The 24,839-nt window shown below is 37.5% G+C and overlaps 1 protein-coding gene across 3 annotated transcripts in view; it reads left to right on the plus strand.

Moving 5' to 3' along the window:
- The window catches only part of SMOC2 (SPARC related modular calcium binding 2), a 138,317-nt gene extending 113,895 nt beyond the window's left edge, over positions 1-24,422 (plus strand). For 2 of the 3 annotated variants that reach the window (XM_066545645.1, XM_066545643.1), the window contains exons 10-13: positions 16,364-16,466; positions 17,360-17,634; positions 20,089-20,132; positions 22,829-24,422. In XM_066545645.1, coding sequence (XP_066401742.1) covers positions 16,364-16,466; positions 17,360-17,634; positions 20,089-20,132; positions 22,829-22,852 — 446 coding nt within the window. In that variant the 3' untranslated portion in view covers positions 22,853-24,422. The remainder of the gene's footprint in view (positions 1-16,363; positions 16,467-17,359; positions 17,635-20,088; positions 20,133-22,828) is intronic. The other variant, XM_066545644.1, reaches the window with a different exon arrangement.
- The last annotated feature ends 417 nt before the right edge of the window (positions 24,423-24,839 follow it).

Raw genomic sequence — 24,839 nt, forward strand, 5'->3', positions numbered from 1 at the left:
ATTCAGCTACATAGCTAGTAGTAGTAGTAGTTAGCTATAGTACTTTGTATACTATACATCTGGTGGTGAAAAAAACTAAACAGCTATAAATAAATATGAATTTAACTCACAAATTACATTTGGCATTTGGCTCTACAATCTCACTTGCTATTATTGCTGTTTCTCTCTCATTTTCATCAAGCAGGAAGGCATCATAAAGAACTCCATTAGTTGTGCACTTATATGTGCATCTAAGTATAATCAATAATGAACAGAGTTACTCTTTCATGCATGCTGGAAATATCCATATCATAATTTCAGTTCAGAAAAGTAATATTTAAATGGTCACAAAACAATATCTCTGAACTATTGAAAATAAAAGATTGCTGGGTTTTTATTAGGATATTTAGCACATATTTCTACCCTTGGAAATTTTTCAGTGTATCTGGTGCTTGTCCTTTAGGCTTTGAATGCAGAAAGTTAATTGGGAGTTATTTAGAGAAGGATTTTATTCGTTAGAATTTTTGTCTCTCTCTGAGATGTGTATAGCTGAATTCACACTATCAAAGAAAGAGCTGGTAGGATACAAAAATATTCCTAATAAAATGTTCTTAAACTCTCTGAAATATTTATCAAGAGAGTTTTGGATTCTTTTTTCCCAAAATAACATGTACTTGCACAGGGTTTAGGAAGGTGCATTGATGTATAGTAATTTCTTCTCGTGCTTTTTGAGTTATGTGTGCTAGTAATTTCATCACACAGGAATAATGTGTTTCTGATTTATCTAGATTAGAAGTGTTTATATGATAACTAACATAGCCCTAAATTTAAATCTGTATTAATACTAAAATTCACATTTACAGACAGAGATGCTCTTATGCCTCTCAACTCACACTCCTAGGAAAGGCTCATAAACAGGTTCTACTTACAAATGTGTTCCATATATATTCTCAGTAGTTTTCTCATGTTTTGAAATGAATCAAAGTGATTCTGCGAGCTGTATCCTATCTCTGCTGTTTGTAATGAATTACTGTGATGCACCTTAGAGAAAGAAATCACAGTTTTACTTAGCCTCACTCAAGTTGACTCTATTATACAAAATAAGAACAGTGTTTTTGCTATGAGAAGTTTGAAATTCACGGTGTCATTGTATTAAGAATAGAAAAAGTAAATACATATTTTGCCAATAGTTTCAATAGTTGATATCATTGAGATGATTACATAGATAATTTCTTGAAAGTAGGTTTGTAATTGTATGCTTGGCAGTTACTTGCTCTAAAGATGAATTTTATTTTATTTAATCTCTGAAACTGTTGTTCAAATTCTACTTCTAATTCATTACTTTGAATTGAAAATAGTCTCAGTCTTAGGGTGTAAAATGGTATAAAGTAAACCAATAACTAGGAGAGGATACCTACAAAGGGCTCACAAAAGAGACCTTTGATACTAGTATTTTTCTTGCTTTTTATTTCACAGAAGGAAAGAACAAGTGGGATTCAGTAGCAAGTGTCATTAGAAGGTTTTGAGGAGTGTCAATATTTCAATCCAAGTATCACTTGAGAGTACTGACATCCTGGGGAGGGATGCTGGGACCTGGAGGGAAGATTTCACATCCTCTTCTCTCCAAATGTTTCAGTGGACATTCATTCTTCTGCCACAGCTCTCCTACTCTGGAGCAAGACAGCTCAAACTCCAGACTCTGGAGGGGCTGCAGGACATGAGGCTGGGCTGACACCATCTGTGTGCACCACTGTGCTGAGTTGAGACTCCCATACTCCTTGCACACATGGCAGAGGCCAGCTTGCACAGGCATCAGTCTGGGCTGGGGGTGAGATGTGATGAATGAGCTCTTTTTGTATTTTCCTGTCAGTGAGACTTAGCAGGGGTTTTGAACTATTCCCCTACCAGAAGTGGGATGAGCTGCTCTGACCAGCCTGTTTTTCCTGCAGGCACATGTATGTGCCTGCATTTTTTTGCCTAGAGCTGGTTCTGTGACACATTCCTCTGAGGGAGAATTACACTCTGCTGTGTCAGTGAGCTCAACAGCCTCAGGTGACTTTGGGTTCACTGCATGTACAATGTGACTCCTTGAGCATACCCACATTCTCCACTTCTCAGTGACTTCTGTGTGTCTGAAAGCTATTGAGTGGTAGGTTACCATGTACACCACTACAAATCGCCACATTTTTCAGCATTTTGCTCTGCACGCTTATCTTTCAGATTTTTCATGCAGACCTATTAAAAAAATTGGAGTGTACTTAAGCATGAGAGAACATTTTATTTAACAGCCCTTAAAACTGTGTCTCAGCATCTTTTGTCTTAGAAAAGCAGGAAGATTGCTTCTGAAAAAAAGGTGATTGATGCATTGGATGCTATATATATATATGTCAAAAGACTACTTTCTTTACACAAGATGAGATTTTTTTTACAGCTGGCAAGCCAGGACACTTGGTTAATTAGGAGCTCTTGGTAAATATCTCCCTTCCTCCTTAGTAGTTCAGCTGGATCCAAGTTTTCCTATCAACTTTCTGCAAAGCATAGTTCATCATAATTAGGACACCAGCTGGACTGTAGAAGTTGGGGTCATCTAAACTTCATAAACAGCACCAACAGGGAGTTCATGCTCTAGGTGTTACTGACATTACCATATCAATTTGAACCAAAGTAATGGATAAAAATAATTAATATTAGATATACAATCCTAATGTCAAAATTTGAAAGGAATAATTATTCTCTGAACTTAGTCTGGTTCCTACTGAATCAAAGGAAGCTAGTTTCCTTTATATAAAAATGCTTTGTCCTCTGAATTCCTTAAGTTTTACTAATTTTTTCATGAAACTTCCCTATTGCAAACTGGGATAAATTTTATCTTTTTTTGCAAACACTGAAATGCCAAATCTGTTATAAGCTGTTTGAAATCATGTGTTCTATTTCAACTGTCCACTTGCTTGGACACAATGCTGATTTCATCCTTTGTCTGCTGTATTTCTTTATCCCTTGTTGCCCCTTCATGATTAAAAGAATGAAGGCAAACAGAGCCACAACATCTGTGTCTCACATGTTTACAAGTCCATTTCATTCTATGAGCTGTTCTATGAGCTGTCCAGGCTTTATGTGTAACATTTTGTTCACTAGGTGTAATTGTCAATAGGAAAAATTTAATCTGATCTGGATTACAAAAAAAAAAATCACTTACTTGAACTTCCTATAAAAAAATTAATTTCTTTAAACAGGTATTTTGATCCCTGCATTAACAGGGTACACAGTTTTCTTGGAGCCAAGCTCATGGTTCCAGGCATGCATCACACAGTGTTATTGCAAACTTGGCAACTAAATCGAGGGGAGAGATTAATGTGCAGTGTGGTGGCTGGGCATGTAAGGTGCAGGAATCGGGCTTTAATTTAGAGTTCCTTGTATGGCTTGGTAAAAAAGAAGGCACACTGCTGTGGTGCTGGCATTTCTGATATTTAGAAAAACAGGGCTTGCTCTTCATCGTGAGTTGTTTTTACTTTTTAAGTTCATTAATTTCCTTGACATGGGCAGGTTGGTTAAAGAGGTGGCTTGGTTAAAGTAGGGTTATTTGGGAAAGCAAATAACTTTTCTCTTCTGGGAGAGTGAAAACTGTATGGTTTATTCTACAGTGAAACCTTGTTTTGCCAAATTCCTTAGCTGCTTGAGATTTAAGCTTGGAGGCTTAGCTGAGCGTTTGGGTGAATGCTTTGTTGTTGCTAGCTCTCCTTCATATCTGGCTGTGGGGCATCTTGCAGACAGGCTTCACTTGATAGTCACTTTGTGTGGAAGGCAGCGAGGGAAGGAGGAATGTGAATAGATATAAACTGCTCTGATTCTTTACAATCCACCCAAGGAAAGCTGCCCGGGAAGCAGGTCAGAAAATGCTGGTTTAATACGAAAGGAGAGGCATGAATTTCTTATCATAAAACTATTACCTGAATGAATCTATTAAACCTGAACTCTTCATTTGAAATCAAATGCGGTTGTCTGGAGGGGGAGTGAAAAAAAAAAAAGACCCACTGCTGGATCTTACTGTAATTGTCATTATATAGTTGAAATACAAAAGATGAGCTCATTGTGGGGTACAGTGAATGTCTTGATGCTGAAGTTTTTCCTTTTTCTACAATGAATTTCCAAAGTTGCCCAGTTCAATTGGGCAGAAAGAGAAGGGTACCTTCTATGCCTTATATCTTCAATGGAACTCATAGGTTGGCTAATAGGAAAGGAATGCATTTTCTTTTTTAACTATTTCTTTGCAAATGAATTTTATAATTTTTTATTAAAGTTACGATTCATACCACGTGCATGGGCTCAAGTCAAGCTCCCTCACACAGATTTTTTTCTCTCTCCGATGTTTAACTTCAGAACTTTTGCTTAGTAACATTTGTAATTTGGAGACAGGTAGGAATTAATTGGGTTAATTTTCTTGTTGCCAGCCAAAATTTGTACTTCAACAGCAAAAGACTAATTCCCCAAGCCCAAGTTTTCTTCTTAGTGATTTATCTCTGTTTACAGATAAAGCAGAACACTGTAATATGGGTCAGATAAAGCGAGGACATTCTATACTCATTATATTTTTAGTAGAGTCAACAGATAAATTGCTCTTCTTTAATGCCTGTCATAAAAGAAGAGCAATTTATTCTTAAAATGAGCTTTGATAGCTAGGCATTTATATTCTTCTTCATTGTCTCCTGGTAACCATTTCCAAATGTATCAGCATAATTAATGGAATCTCTCAAATACTTGAGAGATGAAAAGTGATCTTTTTCATGCAGAAAAACCAGAAAACAGATTAAATGAAGTTCACTAAAAAAATGATTGTAAAATTTGAATTTGGAAATCCCATCCTTTCCCCTTGCCTTGATAGATGTTTTTATCTTCAAACATTCATGAAATCCATAGATCAGATTGATTCTGTGCCATCTGAACAACCCAAGATGCACTTGATATTATAGACAAACCTAGGTGCTTTACTAAGTTGAGTCATAAAGTTTGTTGATGTTTTTGAAGGTACTGTGTGAGAACCCTGAGTTCCCTTTCTATTCAAAATTTAGACAATTGAGTGAAACCTTTTTCATGAAAATGGAAAAAAGGACAAATTAAGGTTGTGCTCTGTGTTGTGAATGGAAATTATCAGGTTGAGATAGAACCACTGAAGTACCCTATACTTTTTGTTACCCCTATAAATAATTTCTTTTTTTTTTTCCACTCTTTTCCATGACATCTGAGTGTTTGATTCCCTCCAGCTGCTCTATTTTTTCCAGTGTACTCTGAATTCAACTTTATACCGCTGGACATTGTGTTGTCTACTCTTTTAATGTCCTCTAAATGAAATACTTAAATTGAATAATAGTGAAGCTTAAATGCTCAGCTTTAAATTGAACAGATTGAAAGTTGGAAAAAAAATCCAACAGATTTAATGTGTTTTTATATCAAAAAACAGGCTTCTCTTTTGTATTTGCTGAAAAAAAAGTTATAAGCAGTGGCTTATACTATATAAGAGTGATAAAGTGCTGCTTAAGCATCCATTCACACAACTCTATTGTTTTGTGAGGCAACTAGACTCAAGACCAAAACATGAAAGGCAAAAAACTTTTTTACTGAGAATTTGACTCTTCAGACTATGAAGTACAGTGCCTTTATTCAGCAAAGCACTGAACTCCATGCTTTTCTTTAAGCTCCTGAATTCATTTGATCTAGTGAGAAGATTCTGTTGACACACTTACCAGGCTTTTTGGAAGATGCTGGTTGTATTTCTTCATGCCATGCAGGATGAAGTCCTGACTTAAAGAACATGCTGTCCAGTTCTGATGCTATTGTTATACTGCTGAAGAAAATGTTTTAATGTAGCAATAGGAATGGTTTCTGACATTTTCTTTGTTCTGAGGGTTTACTCACAGCAAAAGGAACCCTTCTGTGGACACACAATAGCTTGATGATTAGAGTACTCAGCTGAAGAGGAAAGAACATAGGTTCAAATGCTTGATCCAAACCAGACAGAGCAGGGAATTGAACCTAACTCTCTTGTGTCAGAGATTAGGGTATTCCACTGGGATAACAGCAAGCCAGGTTTCAACTCCCTGCTCTGTCTGGTTTGGATCAGGGAGTTGAACCTCAGTCTCCTCCATCTCAGCTGCGTGCCCTCATCACCAAGCTATTTGGCCAAGATGGGATAGGGTGTTTTGCTCTTAAACAAAAAAAAAAGGCATTAAAAAGCTCATTTTGCACCAGAGTAAAATATTAACTACCCAATCCTGACTATTTCCACATGATGGAATTGTTGTTTCCTGGCCAGGCTGAGAGAGAGCTACTTTGTGGTCACATACCAAGAGCACCAGAAGCAATAGGAAGATATAAAACCCTTCTGTCCCTGTAAATGCAGCTAAAGATGCAGAGATTCAGCCATGTTATCCACATGGCTTTGGCAGAAGCAGAGAAAACAAAACCACCAGAAGCCAGTTCATTTAAATGCCAGAGCTATCTCAGTGAATCACAGTTTTGTTTGGAGGAGAATGGGGGAGGAAGATTAATATTCTGTCAGTGCTGTTGGAGGTGTCTGTGTCAGGGCACAGGCTGCAACTTAGCTTGGAACTTCAAGCAGCTTTTTTCTCCACTGGTTTCCATGTTTCCATGTCTCTCTTCTTTCCCTTCATTTTCTACCTGGTTCTCTCCAATTTCCATGCTTTTCTCCTCCTTTCGCTGCCCTTACCAGATATTCATGTCCTTTCCACAAAAATTGTTCTGGCTTAAGCTCTAGTCTTTGCAGTGGCACACATAATTGAAACTTGTTAAATCCTCTGCAAATGTACTTATATCAGTTGATAGAAATGGATGGGTGGTAACTGTTTGCCTTTTTTTGTAATCCACACATACATATTGAATTTCTTGATCTAATCCCAGGCATTTTTAAAGGTTTTAGTATTTGTTGTTTGTTTTTGTTTTCTTTTTTTTTTTTTCTGCTCATTACATTCTCTTTTCTTGCCTCCTGGTTTTAACCAGCAGTACAACACCAAGTGATTTTTGACAGTCTAGCATGTGAACCCTTTTACAATCATCTTCATAGGGCTTGTTTACCTCAGTCATGTGAAGTTCATAGACTGAAAGTCTGTAGGTGTTGGAATTCACAGTATTTGTAATCTGTAGGTATGGAGCATGGAGTTCTAGATTTGAGTAAGAGTTTTTTACATTCATTCACTTGTACTGGAAAATTACCTCTGCATACTAAATCAGCATTACAGTATGCATATTTATACCAGAGAATTATTCCCGGTAGAGTTAGAATGGAAATGTGGGATGTATGAATTACAGAGTCATTATTTCACCAACAGGCAAGCACTGTTGCAAAATGCATGACTGAAAGTCATGACCAAGAAGGACTGAGTTTTGCTGGGTCTGAGCATTTGGGATGCTGCTGTTGTACACTCAGATTGAATTTTCCCCTATCCCCTTCAATACCCAGGGCACAAAGTTATAAAGCAATGTCTTGTTTCCTTCTCTCTCCATTCACTCAGCAGCACAGGGTAAGACACCTGAGAACCTCAATTGTGTTTCTATTGCTGTCTTATCAACGAATGAGATTCCATGGCCAGCTTCAGAAACTGTACACACACACTGCCCTAACTGTCTACACTGGCTCAGTCTTGCAGCATGCCATGCCATGTCAGCCTGTGTATAAAATGGGGTCATGTTTGTTTGTATACCATGCCTGATGCCTGGAGGGGACGATAGGGTATTTCTCCCTCTCTCTTGTTTCCTGTAGAGTCCCACAGTCAATAAGCTTGACTGGTTTTCACATTTCAATAACCTCTCTCCTCAGCCCTTTCAGATATTACCTGTTAGTACCAAGAGTCAGCTGACTCTGGGGATTCTGTTGGCATTACACTTCATGACAGCATCTGAAGCTGACAGGGTGGGCTTCTGCACAAACACAAGGAAATCCAGTCCTTGGCATGGCTGCAGGATATCCTTAGTTGAGTATCTGACTGAATGCTGGGCATGCACAGGGGAAACAGGCCACACTGCACCCAGTGAAACTCACCTACAGTGTAGTGGTTCAGTGAGGGAAGCGTCCTCATAATCCCTAATGGAGTGTTATCATGGAATTGGATCTTCCTGCTGTAAAGCAACCCAAGGCACTTTGTAATCAAACCGCACACTGTAAACTGTTTTACATGAAGTCAGCTGCATTGCATCCTTCCTGGCAGACACTTTAGAACCATAATTACATTAATCTCCATCCTTAATTTGCTCCATTGTGCTTCTGTCATTGCAGGATCTCTGCTACTGAGTAGGATGTGTTCATTTCCTCAGTGCTTACTGTAAATTGCAAATTAAGCATGGTTAGCTCTCAGTTGCCTGCTTTTTTGTGGGATTAAATCCAGTTCATCATTACTTGAGCATTTAGTTTATTATTGTTTAATGAGGTACACAGTACTACATTTGACTTGGAGGATCTGTTCCAAACAGAGGTCTATTTGCAAAGAAAGTTGGTTTGATAACCTGCTGTAGCTACAGAGAACTTCTGTCAACCCTGGAGAAGTGAGCTGGGTAATGTTGAATTAGGAGTGGACCATCATCTTTAACTTAAATAAATAGTGTCTAATTATTAAGGCCTGGACCTAGTCAGTCTGTCATAATATGCCCACCTCCTTCAGCAGGACCTAAGGGCATTTAATTCTTGTGTAATTTTATACCTTGTAAGAGTTCCATATTGAGGATTTGTAAGTTGTATTCATGTTTTTTGTATTAGTCATCTTACAGCTTTTTGTCTAGCAAAGGATGAGCCAGTGAGATTTGAAATGATATTTGCAGAGGAAATCAATCATGTTCAATGGAAAGTGTCCAGAAAGGTAACACGACTGCAGATCCCAACATAAAAACTGCATAAAGAGAAAGGGAGATTTGCGTGATGCTAGGTTTCCAAGGACCGTTTCATTCCATAGTGTTCAAGTAATGCTTTAGTGGTACTTGCTGACTCTTGTTTCACTTCAGCTACTTCCAGGATTTCCATTTTATAAATCTCTTTTAATCGTTGCTGTAAAAATCCATTCTGATGAAATCAATTCACTAAATAATGTTCCAAAAAATAGCCATGCCTGCCTGCCATTAATTCTAGCCTCCCTCTGTATTGCATATCCAATTTCTAAATCTGTCACTTGCCAGTTATGGAAGGGAGGGAGAAAAAAGTAATTAGGTAAAACTGGTGAAAATTTGTCTCTTAATGCGAGTTCAGTACTCACAGGTACAAGTAAAATAAAGCAAGGGTAAGGACAGATATTGTGCATGACTGCTTGCAATATTGCTAGATCTTCTTCCTCCTTTCTGCTCCTCCCTTCCCCATCTTTTTTTTTTTTCCATCTCATCCTCTACCATCCAACAGTATGCTTAGTACTGACTTAGTTTTGCTTTTGGTGGTTCTGCCACTGCTTTTATTTCCAGATATAAGAGACATCAAGTCACTACTTCTGTGAAATACTCCATTTGTGTGCCACAGGTTGGCATTGCTCTGTACCATCTCTGTTTGTTCTTTTAAAAAAAAAAAAAACAAAAAAAACCAACCCCCAAAACAAGCAATGTACAGTGTTTCAAAGGTCTATTTGAAAAGATCCATCATGCACAAAAAGGTATCTGTATGGAGTGCTAATCTTCCCACTCTGTCCATCCTGTGTTACGTATACACATGAGATTCACAAGTGGGCATGAAGGTACCACTCTGTGCATGGGGACTCTTAAAGAATTGCTCTAATAGGAATGTGTGCTGCTGACCCAACAGCTCTGAATTTCCTTCTTCTGATTTAATGGCTGGTGGTTCTTAGTGTCTGAATAATGAGCATTTTGCAGCTTTAGATGATAGTGGGTGCTTTGGGGATTTTTAGCTTATGCTTCCAGTGGTAAAAGTCTCAGTAAGAGACAACTAGAAAAGTTAAAATCAACATCAGTTGGTAGAAAAGGCTGTTTTTCATGAAGGTTTCCAAGGAGCAGGCTGCTTAGATTAATTAAGTAATGTAAAAAACATCCCCACTAAGTCAAATCCCCATAGTTCAATTTTTCCATCAAGAAACCAAAATTATGCACCTGATTTCTGAGGTCACTTCCATAATTACAGCAACATACATTCTTTGTAATGGCTTTTCCTTTTTAATGGATATTTAAATGGAGGTAATTAAATATGTTTTCTTTCATACCCTTCTCCTGAGAGGAAACATAACAACATGATGAAAATACAAGTAAACGGGAAGTAATAAATGTCTACTAAAAATAACTGCATTTTTACTCTCTAAGCAGTATTGATTGCTAATTGTTAAGACTCTCAGACTGATAATGAGGAGATTCAGATGCCTGTCATACTATATAAAACTGGATTCCAAAATATTTCAGTTTAATAAGCTATTCTTAAAAGTGTTGCTGCAGTCAGAGGTACCAGCTGTTTATCTCAAGTCCAGTCAGTCATGAAATATGGTATATAAAGCAGAAGTATAATGTTTTGAAAATCAGATCTAGTTGCTTTTCTCTTCTACACATTTTTGGGTACCTTTCTAAATTTTAAACACTTCTCTCTGTGTCCTAATCAGTGGGATGATTGAGTTCTGTCACTGTGCCAACACTTAAGTTAAATGCATTATGTTTCTTCCACTGGAGTTTGACCCACATGGCTGCATTGCAGGTTGTGCTCAGCCTGAGGGGATGAGCCTCTAAAGACTACAAGATGGCACTGGCACAGACACTATGAACCTAAATGCTGAGAATGTCAGATCCTTCTCAGCATACTGAGATGTCTTTGGCCTCCAAAAGTGAAGTAGATATTGTAGGCATTGACTGCCAAATAGAAATATCAGTTTCCTTGTATCCAGTCAAACAGCAGAGGCACAGCTCCTTATGACCTGAATTTTTAGACCTTTTTCCTATTTGCAGTCAAACCTAGAAAAATAAAGGTCTACAAGAGAATGTTTAAGAATGGCAAATAAGATCCAAAGACTTTCTTGACTTTAGCATTGATTTTTGGCTGGATGGCCTCTGAAAGGATTACCGTGTTTCAACTGATTAATCTCTCTGTGTTGTCATAGTGACATCTCAGAGCTGTTAGCAGCAAGGAATTCATTTCTCAAAAGCCTTTAATGGAGGGAAAACCAAACTAAAAAGTAGTAATCAGAAGTTAGCCATTTCACATTGCCTGTCTTACACTTTGATGATCTGAAACGATTTTCTTTTTCTTGTTTAGTAATAATAGTACAGGAACTGAAATAAACATAATGGACTGTTTTTCCTATCAACAAATGCCCTAGTCTTTGTCACTCAGTTGCCTGCAAAAGCTGCTTATAGGATCTTGTGTTTCTGCTATGAATATTATCCCTTCTTTCTTCCACATTTACCCAAAGAATAGGAGAGTAGTTAGAGCCTAAATCTATTTGTAACACAGACACATACAGAATTAATCACAACCTGTTTAAGACTACCAGGGAATATAAGTTATCTATCTGGGCTTCCTCAGTTAATAGGGAAGAAGTGAAACTTTTTAAGGGAGATTCTCTTCTATTCTAAGGAAAAAATCCCTCAGGTAGTTGGGATGAATGCCTTCTGAAAGGGTTCCTTTATATTGAACTTAAATAACTGTTGTGGGTGAGACATCTCATTTCAGCAAGTTCAACAAATCCTCCTCAAAGAACTTTGGTATGATATGAATGTCTAAGGTTGAAGGGTAGGGCTTTGGGAGAGCATTCTTTGTTAACTCTTTAGTGTGTGTGTGTCCCTTGAAATTAGAACAGAAAGATAATTTAAAAATAGTAACAACAAATTAAATACATGTTAAGAATTGAAATCTACTTCTGCACTTGTTGAGAAATATTGCTTCTTTCCTGTAAGACATGGAGATCTGGGGCTACAAAGCAATGGATCAGTAGCCCCTTACAGCTAACATCCGTTGTATTCTATTTACTTATTTTTGAAATTTGGGTAAGGACATATGAAAGAAAATTTGTCTCTGAGCCTAATTTAATTCTTTTAAATTGCATGAATATTTAAGAGAAAAAAAAATTATTTTAAAAATTGTAATACCTGAGGGATGTTAACAAGGCGAGGTAATAATGTCCTCAAGCCTTCAAGGATACAAAATAAGATGTAGATAGTCTTTGTCTGTGAGAAGTTACCAGAAGCTGCAGTGAGGGAAAGACTGAAATGAGGCATAGAGTAATGGAATCAGAGAGTTCTTAAGACCTGGAAAGGACCTCTAAGATCATCAAGTCCATCTGCTAAATAAAATTATAAAGGCAGTGACTTTGTCAGTGAGACATGATTTGAGACCATCATTTTTAGTAATCAGTAGCGTAATAACTTCCCAGGCTCATATTTTGAAGGATTTTTTTTCTTTTTTTTTTGGAAAGGGAGTCAGGAAAAGCTCAGGAAGTCCTCCAAAAAATGAGGAGGCCCCTCAGCATGTCTAGACAAACACAAACACAAACATGTGGTTCACATGGATCAACAGAAATAAAGTGGTGACTATACATATATGTGTGTACAGAATAAATGTCCAAAAAAAAAGTTTTTGTTGTATTGTCTACTGTGCCTGGATAACCAGTACCACTGGAAAATTTTGTTAAATTCTTTTCTTCTGTATAGTGCTGTTTTTCAGTGAAATCAAAGGTACAAATGAAGCATAATAATTCTGCTCTTAGGCAGATCAAAAACTTACTTGGAATCTTTACAAGTATTTCACTGGTCATTGTATTTGAGTGCACAACTAAGCTTTATGTTCATATTAGCAAACAGGGAATAAAAAAGAAACTTTAGATTTGCTAATTGGAAGTTGTCATGCCTTTAATAACTTGAGTGACTGACTCAAGACTATTTCCTCTCTTGCAGGAAGATTAATGTACAGTCCCTTTTAAGGTGGTAAATCTTATCTGTTGGATTCCCATTTTTACAAAAATGAACAAAATGCTCTTCTAGCTGTAACTTCAGATATGTTGTAAAAGATAATCTTTCAAGACAATAGTAGATTATTATCAGCCAAGCAGGGAGCTCCAAGGCACTAGAGTGCATATTTTAGAATGTTTATGGAAAAACTTCCCACAGATTTAACTTCAAAAATCCATTCTCAGTGTTAAAAGTAGTTATATGTATAGAGAGATGTGCATATATGAGAGATATAATGCATAATTGAATCGGTGATTCTCCGATTTCCTTTATATTATAGCTGAAATGAGGTGTTTGTATATTCCTGTCATTTCTTGTATGTATTTGTTGGTCTAAGGTTTACTCTGGGTAACACTATACTTAAAGCAAACACTTCAGTCTACATTCTGAACCTGTATGTTAACTCCATGTGGTTTCAGCTTCCACCCTTTAACAACAAATTACTATGTATGTAAGCTGTCAAATCCACATCGGACAGGCAGCTGCAGAAGAGGAAACTAAAGCCTATAAACCAGAGCAAGAAGCATAAGGCTCCCATAAGAGACTAGTCTTTCCCTTTCTGTATTTAGCTCAATAAGAGTAAATTATTCATTACAATCAAGCTAAAGCTCCTCCAGTCTTACCATCCACAAATTTGTTGAAAAATTAAAGCTCAGCGTGAAGCCTCCAGATAATTATTCTGAGTTAGTAACACCTGCAAAGAACAGAGATTTCACTGTGGGGTAAATTGCTGTGTGATTGCCCACACATCAGCAAAACTTATAATTGGGAGAACCTGAATATTTTCTCTGTATTTGACTGATGAGGATTTTGTGGGGTGTCATGTTACGTTAAGTAGTAGACTTGTGACTTAGAGCATTTCACAGAAACTGATTGTGTTTGTTTTAACAACAATTTTTGTATTCTATGAGATTTCTATTGCTGTCAGCTGTTATTGCAACTTTATGAAATACACATTTAGAAACCTTTCTTATTCTTAGGGAAAATTGTCAGAGACAGGCTTTAAACTGTGGAATTTTCTTCCTGCGATTTCTTGTGAATTTAGAGGTTGATACCTTCCCCTGCTTGGCTGTATCTCATAAATGGCAAGCTAAGTGAGGATTTTGATCTCTATATCTGTAGCATATGTACACTCAGCAGCTCCCCGGACAGCAGTGGAAACTACCTAAAGCAGATTTTTGTTTCTTCCAGATGTTTCAGAAATATGCTCATAAATGGTGGAGCTCCTAAATCAAATTGGACATTATTAACTACCCAAAAAAAGGACAGAGAAAGAAAAAAGTCAAATTGCCTTTGCTTCATTGCACTGCATTGTTACATGCTGAGGTCTTATTTTCTGCATTTTCCACAAGTCCTATATCAATTCACAACCTAAGTTTGGAGCAGAATTTAGGCTTCTGGCTAATGTTGGTAATAACAGCTCCAACACAAAATTAATAAAGCTCATAAAATTCAAGACAGGCCTATGTGGAGATCCTCAGACAGACTTTTCACCTGTCCTCTGAAGGGAACCAGCTCTGGCCCACAGTGCTGTCCTTGCTAGCAGGAGGGAGCACTGAGCTCAGTGGGTTGCTCAGGGACTTGGTGCTGGTTCCTGCAGGTTGGCATGCTGGCACAACTGGATGTGCCTGCTGCACAGGAACTGCCTGCCCTCTGCCTGCTCATCTCTGGACAGACGTACTTTTGTGGCTCTCAGAGTTGTGTGACCTCATTTAAATGACAATACACAATTTGCTTTCATGGCTGGAATGCCTGAACCTAATTTGGCAGCAAACTCTTTGCATTAGAGAACATGCACTGACTGGAACCTGCTGGTACAGTTTTCTGTCCTTCCCTTATTAATATCTTGCCACCCTTCTGCCTTTCGTTCCTTTCAGGGAATATTGAAGTGCTTGCTTCACTGAACTCAGACTTATAGCTGCTGGATTGTTTGGTTTTGGTTTTTTGGGCTTTTTTTTCATTTCTTATTCCTCTTTTTTCCAGTTGTGACAGAAAAACCCCACAACTGATTAAATACTAAGGAGAAAGGGACATATCTAACAGAGTGACAACTGCTTTCATATGTGTACTTTTAGTGCAGTGAAACTTTCCTCGGGGAATTCCTTTTATATACCTTTTACAGTTACTGAAACAAAATATCCTTGGTGCCAAAGGCAAGGAACTCATAACTACATGAATGTGTTAGACAATAATATCTAGTGGGTACTCCTGCTGTACATAATAGCTGAGCTATTCTGACTGCAACACAACTAAGGGCTAATGTAACACAGGTTTATTTCCTTGGATGGGAAAGGAACATGGGATGTATTAAAAAATAATTTGCTGGACAAGATGAAGCTTTTCAGGCTCGTGTAGTCCTACTGCCTGCTCCAGAGGTTGCTGAGAAATGTAGTAAAACACCAAATCCCTACTGACTGACTAATCTTACTTTTCCACAACACTTCGAAGTATTTCCCTTTTTCACTTTGAAACAGAGCTGCAGTAAGTGGCTTCCAGCACAGAATTGTCTGTGAAAGTCCTGCCGTGGGCTCTAGCTTCAAGCTTGTAATCTCCATGTCACTGATCATGGATCATCCTATACTTTAACTCAGCTATTTGGAGGGTTAGAGGAAGACCTGGTGTTTGGCTCAGGGCTCTAGGGAAGAGGAGAGGAAGCAGGTGTATTGTATAAACAAACCTCCATGTGTCAACATCCATGTGCTTGTCCGAGGAATTTATCTGCTCCAGCTGTGCTGCTTGAAGAGGGAATCTTTCGGTATATATTTATCTGACATATTATGTGTCTGAAACATGCTGTCAGTTTCTCTCAGAGAGGAACTTTGTAGCATGGGGAATGTGATTATGAGGAGGATCTAGCATCACCATAGTCTCTCACAGTAGGAACCAAAGTACCAATTAACAGCAGCTGATTGGGCTAGGTGCCACGTAGTGCTAGTTAACCCCTGTCCAAGAGGAAAGGGAAGGACACAAGGAGCTGGCTGTCATTTTACAGAGAAGAAAACCAATGCACTGAAAATAAGTGTGTCAAGAAAGCCAGTGGAAAATAAGAGGAGCGAAAGTGGAAATCTGAAATAGATTTGTTGTCCACGTCTAGTCCATTTTTGTCTTGTGTCATATATGAACTTTTATGGCTTCAAAGCTGTTATTTTCAAACTGTGACACCCATCTTAAAGACATCTGAAAGAAGGAAAAATAATGGCCAAAAATTAAATAAAGGGACTCAAGGTTTGCAAAACGAATTCAAACTTGCTACAGTTCAAAGGGTTGGTTTTTTATTCCTGCTCTGTTACAGATAGGAACCTGAATTTAAATGCTTTTCTTTGAAATATGTTATGAACATGTCCACAATTTATGGAAATTTGTGTATAGGGAGTAATATCTATCTCAAGATCTTAACTATTGTTGGAATCTAAGTGTTGTAAAAACAGGTAACCAGAGAAGAAAAAAAAATCTCATTTTCTAGGTTGTCCTGGGGCCAAGAAGAATGAGTTCCTAACGAGTGTTTTGGATGCATTGTCCACAGATATGGTGCACGCAGTCTCTGATCCATCATTGTCTTCCAGCCGGTGGGTTTCAGATCTTTTTGTGTGTCTTTAAAAGGATTTTAACAGTGGTGAACAGATTGTTCAGGGCTTTGTGGAGCCTGCATAAAGGGTGAATTTCCAAGAACCTATCTAGGAGAGTTTACTTCAAAATTACCACTGTGGACTGTTCACTAAACAGAGATACACTTGACAGATGAATTCTCAGCAGCGTAGCTCAGGGCTTATCTGTAGCTGCTGGTGCAACTGTGTGTCAGTCTTTGTTCTCCTCTCAAGGCTTTATTTCTTGAATGTAGGTACCTTCCTGCTTCATATTCTTCCTAGTTGCTTGCAAAACAAACCAATGCTATCAACAGTCACAGGTAGCGTTCAAAATGTGTAAGTGCTGTCAAACTTAGGGCGTCTGCAGGTCAGGTACTTATCTGAGGAGATAGCATTTATTTTTATAGCTTATCCTGTAATTCAATACATTTAGGTGTTGTAGCTCTAAGAGAATCCATCATGGGCTGTAATTAGAGCTTTGGTATTTGGCAGTGCTGGTTGTTGATCAAACTTCAGTTGGTTACTTCACACATTTAATGCATCTGCTGACTATGAAACAGTCTTTTTCTCTTTTATTTCTCTCTCCATTTTTCTCTGATTTAGGAAATTTAAGGAGAAAGCACTGTTTGCAGAGTATGATGCTGAACTCAACAGGGTTTCAGAGAGTACACTAAAAGCAGATTCTAGCCCTTAGTGTAAAATTAGGATATTGTTGGCCAAAGTGAAAAAAGAGAGATTCACTACAAGTTAGTGTCCAAAACCAGGGAGTTTTAGATAACAATGGTGATGTTCATCTGACGGTGATAAAACAATTCTGAAATAAAGGTATTAAATACCAGAATTAAGACTAAATTCTCTTTTTTTTCTTGTTCCAGTGTTTCTGAGCCTGATCCAAATCATACTCTGGAAGAGAGAGTCGTCCATTGGTATTTCAAACAGCTCGATAAAAATTCCAGTGGTGATATTGGCAAGAAGGAAATCAAGCCATTTAAGAGATTCCTAAGAAAGAAATCAAAGCCCAAAAAATGCGTGAAGAAGTTTGTGGAATACTGTGATGTGAACAACGATAAGTCCTTGTCGGTTCAAGAATTAATGGGCTGCTTGGGAGTAACAAAAGAAGAAGGTAAAGCAGAAACAAAGAAACGCCATAGTAAGAACCTTTTCTCTCTGTCTTTTTCACTAAATTCTTCAAAGCTTATGAAGCCTGATATTTATATGTGCCAGAGTTATACAAAATACACCTGTCTGCAGCTAATGCAGCTGTTGCTTAGGGCAGATGGCAAGAAAGTTGCTTCTGGATCACTTTGCTCCAACAGAATCAAAAACTTCCCATTGATTCTAGCCATTGAATGTATTATGGTAGGAAACCTAAGAAGATATGATAACAATCATCAAAAAGCCAGTTTAGTGTTATTATAGAAGTGTGTTCTGAGTGAGTGGAAGTATCACACCTGTGCTTTTTGGATTCCTGGAAGGAAGCACATGGTTGAGATTTCTAATGAAATCTCATTTCTCAAATGTAGTTTAGAGATGCAGAGAGGAATGTGATCATCTGCCAAGCAGGTGGAATAACAGCTAATACACAGCCACCTTACCTTGCTGCCAAACATGTAGGAAGGGGAACAACTAACTTGCATAGTTCAGTCACACAATTCCTGAAAATGAGAAAAAATTTAAAAAAAAATTAGTTCTAAACAGCAGCAATAGATCCCCATGCTTTAAGAAGTTGTGGAAGAATGAATATAGGTAAAAGGTTTTGTCTGGTACCTTAAAATGAAGTGAGGACAGTGGAACAATGGTCTCATTGGTTGTATTCAAGTCTAGAAGAGGAATACTGCAGAAACACAGAAGAGGTCTACATTTTACTAATGAAGTAAATTGTCTATGGCTCACAGTAACAGATCTCTCAAAACAAGTATTGAGCAGATTCTGAGCCCCCCAGAATTTTTTTCCTGGGGCTTTTTTTGAGGACCTCATAATGATACCTTCCAATTTTCACTTAGATGATGAAGGTTAAAAAAATTAATATGAAAGTGGATGAATTTTAGTATCTTTTGTTTATCTTTATCTATCTGACTTTTGGTCAGATAGATTTTTTATCTATGAATGTGGAAAGTGAAACAATTCTGTCCTACTGCAGTGGGCATTCTTTCTTAGGACTTGTGGATGAAATTTGGGTCCAAAATCACTACACAGGCAGTAAAGGAAAGCCATAGCAAAACTGAAAACAAACCCCAGTTTTTTTTTGTCTTCATATTCCAGTAGAAAACCCCCAAAATATTAGGATAAACTGTCTGTTTTGGAAATGAAAATTGTAAGAGGCATGAAATCATGTGAAGATCACACACAGATTTGGCTGAAGTAAAAATTGTGACTACCACAACCGAAGTTCTGTAACAGATATTCTGCAAAAAAATCTATTCAATAATGAGAACATTCAACTTTGGAAGGAAAAAAATCCCAGAAGTTTGGCATTGGAAAACTAATGGTATCCAGTTGGAAAAAAGTTCTTAACCAAATCATCGGGTTGCTTTACTAGAAGTACATAGTTTTAAGGACAGGACAATAAAAATTACTTTTGTTGGAATACCATTATTCTGTTTTGTTTCTTTTACTTGATAATTAAAAATTCCTTGCTGATACTTCTTTCACTTGCACAAATGAAAGCAATTACCACTTCACTGCAGTTAGAGTTACATCTCTAGGAAAATATGAGATTCTTGCCACTTGAGGTGTCAGAACTGAGCTAAGGAAGTGGTTCTGTATCATTTCGTGTGAGTCTCAAGATTCTTGTGTGAGAATAATTTGAAGCAATATAAAAGCCAGAGAGTTGTAAAGCATGTTTTCTGAAGGGGGTACTACCTGCTGTAGCGTTTTTCAAGGTCCAGGTTTTTTTCCCTAAGTTCCAGTACAGCTTGTCTGACTCAGACTGACATGGAAAACCAAGACAGCAAGTTCCTCCCTAGTCTCACAAGTTAGCTTGGGAAGATTAATGGGCTAGCAAATTCATTAGCTTTTTGGGGGTTTATTTTCCCCTATTTTGGGCACTCTCTTTGACTTTGAAACTAAGAAATTTTAAAAAACAGTGATAATCCTGTCCTTTTACAGATGCAATGTAAACAATATTTTTGGTTTGTAGAACTGTTTCTGTGATACCTTTATCTTTTATCTATCTTTTTTTATCTTTTATCTTTTGCTTTGTAGAACTGATTCTGATATCTTTAATCAAAGTGAATGCTTTCCATACAGTCTGCTTGTCCGTGCTTCTTTGCTGCCAGGGATAATAGACTATATTTACTACTAAAGACCTAGTAATCTTGAAATGTTCAACCTTGACTATATGCAATCTCCTAAGCAAATTTGACATATTAACTGGCAAGAGATGCTGTTGTTCAACTTTCATATAACTCCTTGAAGTAAGCAATATCTGTATTGAGGAAAGAAAAAAGTATCTGTGTCAATGAAAGGTCTGAAATATTTTATCTCATCTATTGAAAGCTGTGCACTTACCCTGCTCTAAAAAATAGCTTTTCAGAATGAGGGCTTCAGTTCTTGAGGATAACTTGCAAACCATATTTATAATGTTTTCTTTTCCTTCTTTTAGCGGTCCCTAGAACCAACACTGAGAGCACTTCATCCAGCAGGCAGGTGAGTACTGAGGAGAGCAAGATCTTCATTTCTGCCTCTCCTGGATGAATTTCTTGGGGTTTTAGTCATCACTGCAGCTTCAAACTGCTCTAATCTGCTATTCTGCAGAGCTGCCAGAAAAATGCAGAGCAACATCCCAATTAAGTTCTGTGTCTGGAAAGCTAAATCAGTCAATTACAGGTGCAGAGTAAATGCCCATAATTTGCAAAGTGGATTAGGCTTCCATGTGGAAGTTCCTAGGAAAGTGTAAGTTGACATATAGGACATATATGATAATTTGATGAGTGTAATTGAGCCCTCTTGAGTCTTCTGCATTCCTGAATGACAGCATTCCCATGCATTTTTAAATGTGCACTGCTTCATCTTCATTTAACTTTTACTTTAGCTGAATTCTGTCAATTTTCCTTTGTGTCACACTCTAAACACAAACTGACATTTATTGAAATGAACAAAGCCATGCATTTCCCATGCCCTGTGGAAATCTATACATTTCAGAAACCCCACTGCATTATTATATGATGGCTTAAAAACAGCTTTTAAAATCTTAGTGCAATGAAAAGAGCTGTCACTTTCAGATGCGTTTGCGGGCTGAACAAAATATGCTGAAGAACTAGGATTTGCATCAGTCTAATCTGCGTTTAAACCAAAATTGCAGAATTATTGGAAAAAATGAAATGTCAAGTGCCCTGACAACATAATCCAGAATTTTTTTTTCAGTTTTCTGCAAAGACTTGATCTTGTTTTTCAAAATAGCACCAATGTATGTCATCCATGGAGGTTTGGCTACTCAAGCTGTTCAGAGCTACAAAAGGCACAAAAGCAGAGTTTTTTAACCCTTTAAAGAAAGGTGCACTTTGAGAAGGAGACTTCAGTGAAAGGCCAGGAAAATAGGTTAAAAAAAGTGGGGTTTAATTTGTGTCTATTTTTATAACCATTTATCCGAGAGACATTTTTTCTGGGCAATATTATTATACCTTCCTAGTACTTTTGCATGGTCTTGAAAGAGGACTGGTGAGTCCAGTAGTTTGAATGGTCTAGCAAAAGAGTCATCTTCACACTATTCTTATACCTCATTGTATTAGTTAGAGGACTTAAATTGTTGGTGCCTATAAAAGCATCAGTAAATGATGAAATGGTTTAAAAATTATTCATGTAACTATATTATTAGAACAGCTCAGGTAGTCCTGCACCTAAAAAATTAGGAATTTGGCTAAAAATACCCCAAAACCCAAGTTGTGGTAAATGTCTTCCATCTATCATAAAGCTAGATTAATTTGTTAGAAACCAAACCTCAGGTGAACCTACCCACAAGCCAAGAGAAATCTTCCTCTCAAAGTTGCTCGTTGATTTGTTCCCTTTTTTTATCTCTGCTTTGTTTGATGTTAGGTTTGCACTTCTAAGGCTGGCTCAACATTGGTTGTGGTTTTTACCAGAGACCTCCTACATGCTTTTGATGGAATAAAAAATATTCTCACAGCTACAATAATGTGATAAGTTTGTTTAAACAAGTGTTTTTGGTCTTAATTTTTCAGGTTTTCCCCACAAATCACTTACACCTTAAACAAGACAGCCTGAAAACAATTATCCTTTCAAAACTCCAGAGTATTCAGAAGGGTTATTTTAATTATATAATGGCAATTACTGGCACACGTGCATTGCACTTGAAGCATGACAAGCCCTCTCCCCTTTCTTGTAATCTGATACAGACTTGTGGAATTGGAAATAAAAGTGTCCTTAGAATATCTATGTTTTTCAATTTTGACCAATAATTTTGCTGACTCAGCATCAATTATTTTAAGAGCTGTTGCTGACAAATGATAGCCTTACATTAAGGCTGGCTAAGCAAACCATCTGTTGGCAGTTTCATAGTTGAACAATACATGGCTGCAAATGCACAAGGTGGTTTTCATCAAAGAAGTTCTCACTTGAAAGGGAGCTACAGAAAAGCATAGAAGCTGCTCAAAGGAAACCACCCATCTGAGAAGGCCTGATCAGATTTGCACCACTCAGGAGACACACACTCAAATCCTTACTCTCTACTAATTTATTATTTAGCAGAAGTTTAGTTAAATATATGCTTATGTGTGCTTTGGCACATGTTTTTTCACGTTTGTTGAGAAAACAGCTTAATGAAAGAAAGCAGACAGAGAAACATACACTAATATGCTAGCTGAGGCTCAGCTGTGGTTGCTCTCAAAAGGTCAGATTAGGGGATGGGTCTGACTGGAGTCTAGTAGTGGCCAGGTACATTTCCCTTGCTCAGCTCCACCCTGTCCAGCAAACACACACATACATGCCCACACACTGTCAGTGTGGCTTTTTGCAGCCTAGCAAAAAGTTTGTAAGGAAACCACAGATTGTTTGTGAGACTTCAGCCAGCAGCCCGTTCCCTACATATCATATGCCATAGGAGGTATATTGAACCAGGGACTTGCTCAGGCAGCTGCTAAAACTGTATTTGACTGGTATGGATTTAAAGGGCCATAGGTAAGTAGTTCGAGATATTGCTGATACCCTTGCTCGTAGATCCCATGAAGGACTACAGGGCAGGAATTTTTTTTATTCCCTATATATATTTATGCAGCACTCTCTTCTGATAGTGGAATATGGGTACTGCTGAAAAATAGAGATAGAATTTTATGCTGGACTAATTGAAAACACCATTAATAATGCAAATTTTCCCAACTTCCTTTCAGCAAGTTTCGAAGAAGCAAGGATGAACACCTTACTAATCCAAGGCTGATCTCTTTGACATGTGGGAGATTTCCTCACCAAAAGGCAATAAAAACAACTGTAGTATTTGCACTTTGTACTTAAAAATGTAAATTCACTTTGTAGAAATGAAATATTTAAACAGACTTTTTTTTTTAATCTGTGAAAAAGTAATGGCTAGTTTTGAAAAATTATCACATACAATGTATGTGTATTCTTTTGTGGTCTGAAATATGTTAAACATGTTGGAGATGTAAAAGTTTGCAGTTAAACCATTTTTTTAAAAAATAACTTTTTGGCAAACAGTAGCACAGAAACCTGATTCTATGTATTTTTGGTTTCAATAGTATGCCTTATTTTTCTTAATACTGTCATTTAAGTAGAGTTATGCTGGAAAATCTACTGTATTCTCAATTTTGTCCAAGCAGTGTTGAATGTTTCAGGTTTGCAGGACTGAGAGAATTGTGTAAATTGCTGTTTACTTAGTTTTGCAGTTTTTTACTGACCAGATATTTCATTGGTGGCAATATTTTTTTCATTTTGTTTTTATTGTAATTACTAGGCTTTCCAAAGATCATACAATGAGAATACAACCACTAATGGATTAAAAAAACCAGTTATTCTACTTGGGATGCTTATAGAACAATGTATCCTTTTATCATTTTTGAAGTGCCTTTATTAATAAGTTTTGGTAGGATTTTTCTCCTGTTTGCTTTCACTTGCGTTGCTAACACAGCAAACCAAAAAGGAGTAAGGTAGAGAGTAGTGTCACTCCAGTCTGGTTCAGCCTGGGCCTTACAAGTGTGTTTCCATGGTCAGTGCAAAAGCAGGAGCAGAGTTTGCATGGGCCAGAATTGGAAATCTTTCTATTGTGACAGGGAAGAATAAGCCTTTTTCCTCTACACCTGGCTACCCTAATCAACCCTTTGGCTTTGCCTGGGGACCCACCAGAGGAGGGGCTATTCACATTGCCTCTGTCTGAAGCTTTTGTTTTGCTGACTAAAGAAACTTCTCAAAAGTTTTCATACTTTCTCCATCATTTTTCCCCTAATGCTTTTGTTCATATGTGTGTCTGAGGGGAATAACAACTTCTGGATGTGAGTCTAAAGAAGGGGACCTAAATGAAAAAAAGTTCTGCTCTTGAGCAACTGTGAGTTACAAGCAGCTGGGTTGATCGATGCAGTGGTAGAAGGACTACTGGCATCTAGGAGCTGACATGAGAAGGCAGGAATGTAGCAGCAAGCAGTGATTTCATTATGGTTTATTTGAATAATGTGGAGAATTTGACATGTGACCAGCTCTTTATAATAGCACCCTGCTTGAGTTTGTACCTGGAAAAGCTTTTTGTGAATCAAAAGGTGTCGTTTCAATTCCAAAATATTCTGAAGTAATAGGAAACACTGTATGCAATGGAGTGGTATCCCAGAAATTGTGTACTCTAAGCTCTGGCAACAGGAGAAACCAAGGCAACTGCGTGTTATCTTGTATTTTTGTTTTAAAAAGTATTTGTTATTCTTTTATAATGTTAAACTTTAAAATTAATCTTCTTTATAGATTAAAGATTAGTATGTTATCAAACTATGCTGATGTCTTTTCTTTTGCAACACAGAGAGACTTGTTTGGAAGTAGATACACACAGTGATGACTTCACCACTGCTTTGAGTTTACAAGAAACCTCATGACCTCGCATTGTGTCCGTCTACTTCCCTTGCCTTTATTGAATTCTCTTTTAAGATCATTCATGTCTTAGTCATACCATTGCTTCCTTGAATTCTCCATATAGCTTCAACCTGGTCTCTTGCTTATTCTTAGCAAAGTGCAGTGTGCATAGATAGAGATGACACCTTTTCCCCTCGATGTGAGTGTGAGCTGCAGGGCAGCTTTCAGCCTGCCTGGAAGCAATGAGGAGAGAGATGCAAACCCTCAGAATTTATAATGCCTGGTTAGGTGTTCACAGTATGGTTAATAGCAGCATTTTGTAAGAAGCATTTAATT

Source organism: Molothrus aeneus, chromosome 3 (assembly GCF_037042795.1).
Source record: "Molothrus aeneus isolate 106 chromosome 3, BPBGC_Maene_1.0, whole genome shotgun sequence".
Taxonomy (NCBI): Eukaryota; Metazoa; Chordata; class Aves; order Passeriformes; family Icteridae; genus Molothrus; species Molothrus aeneus.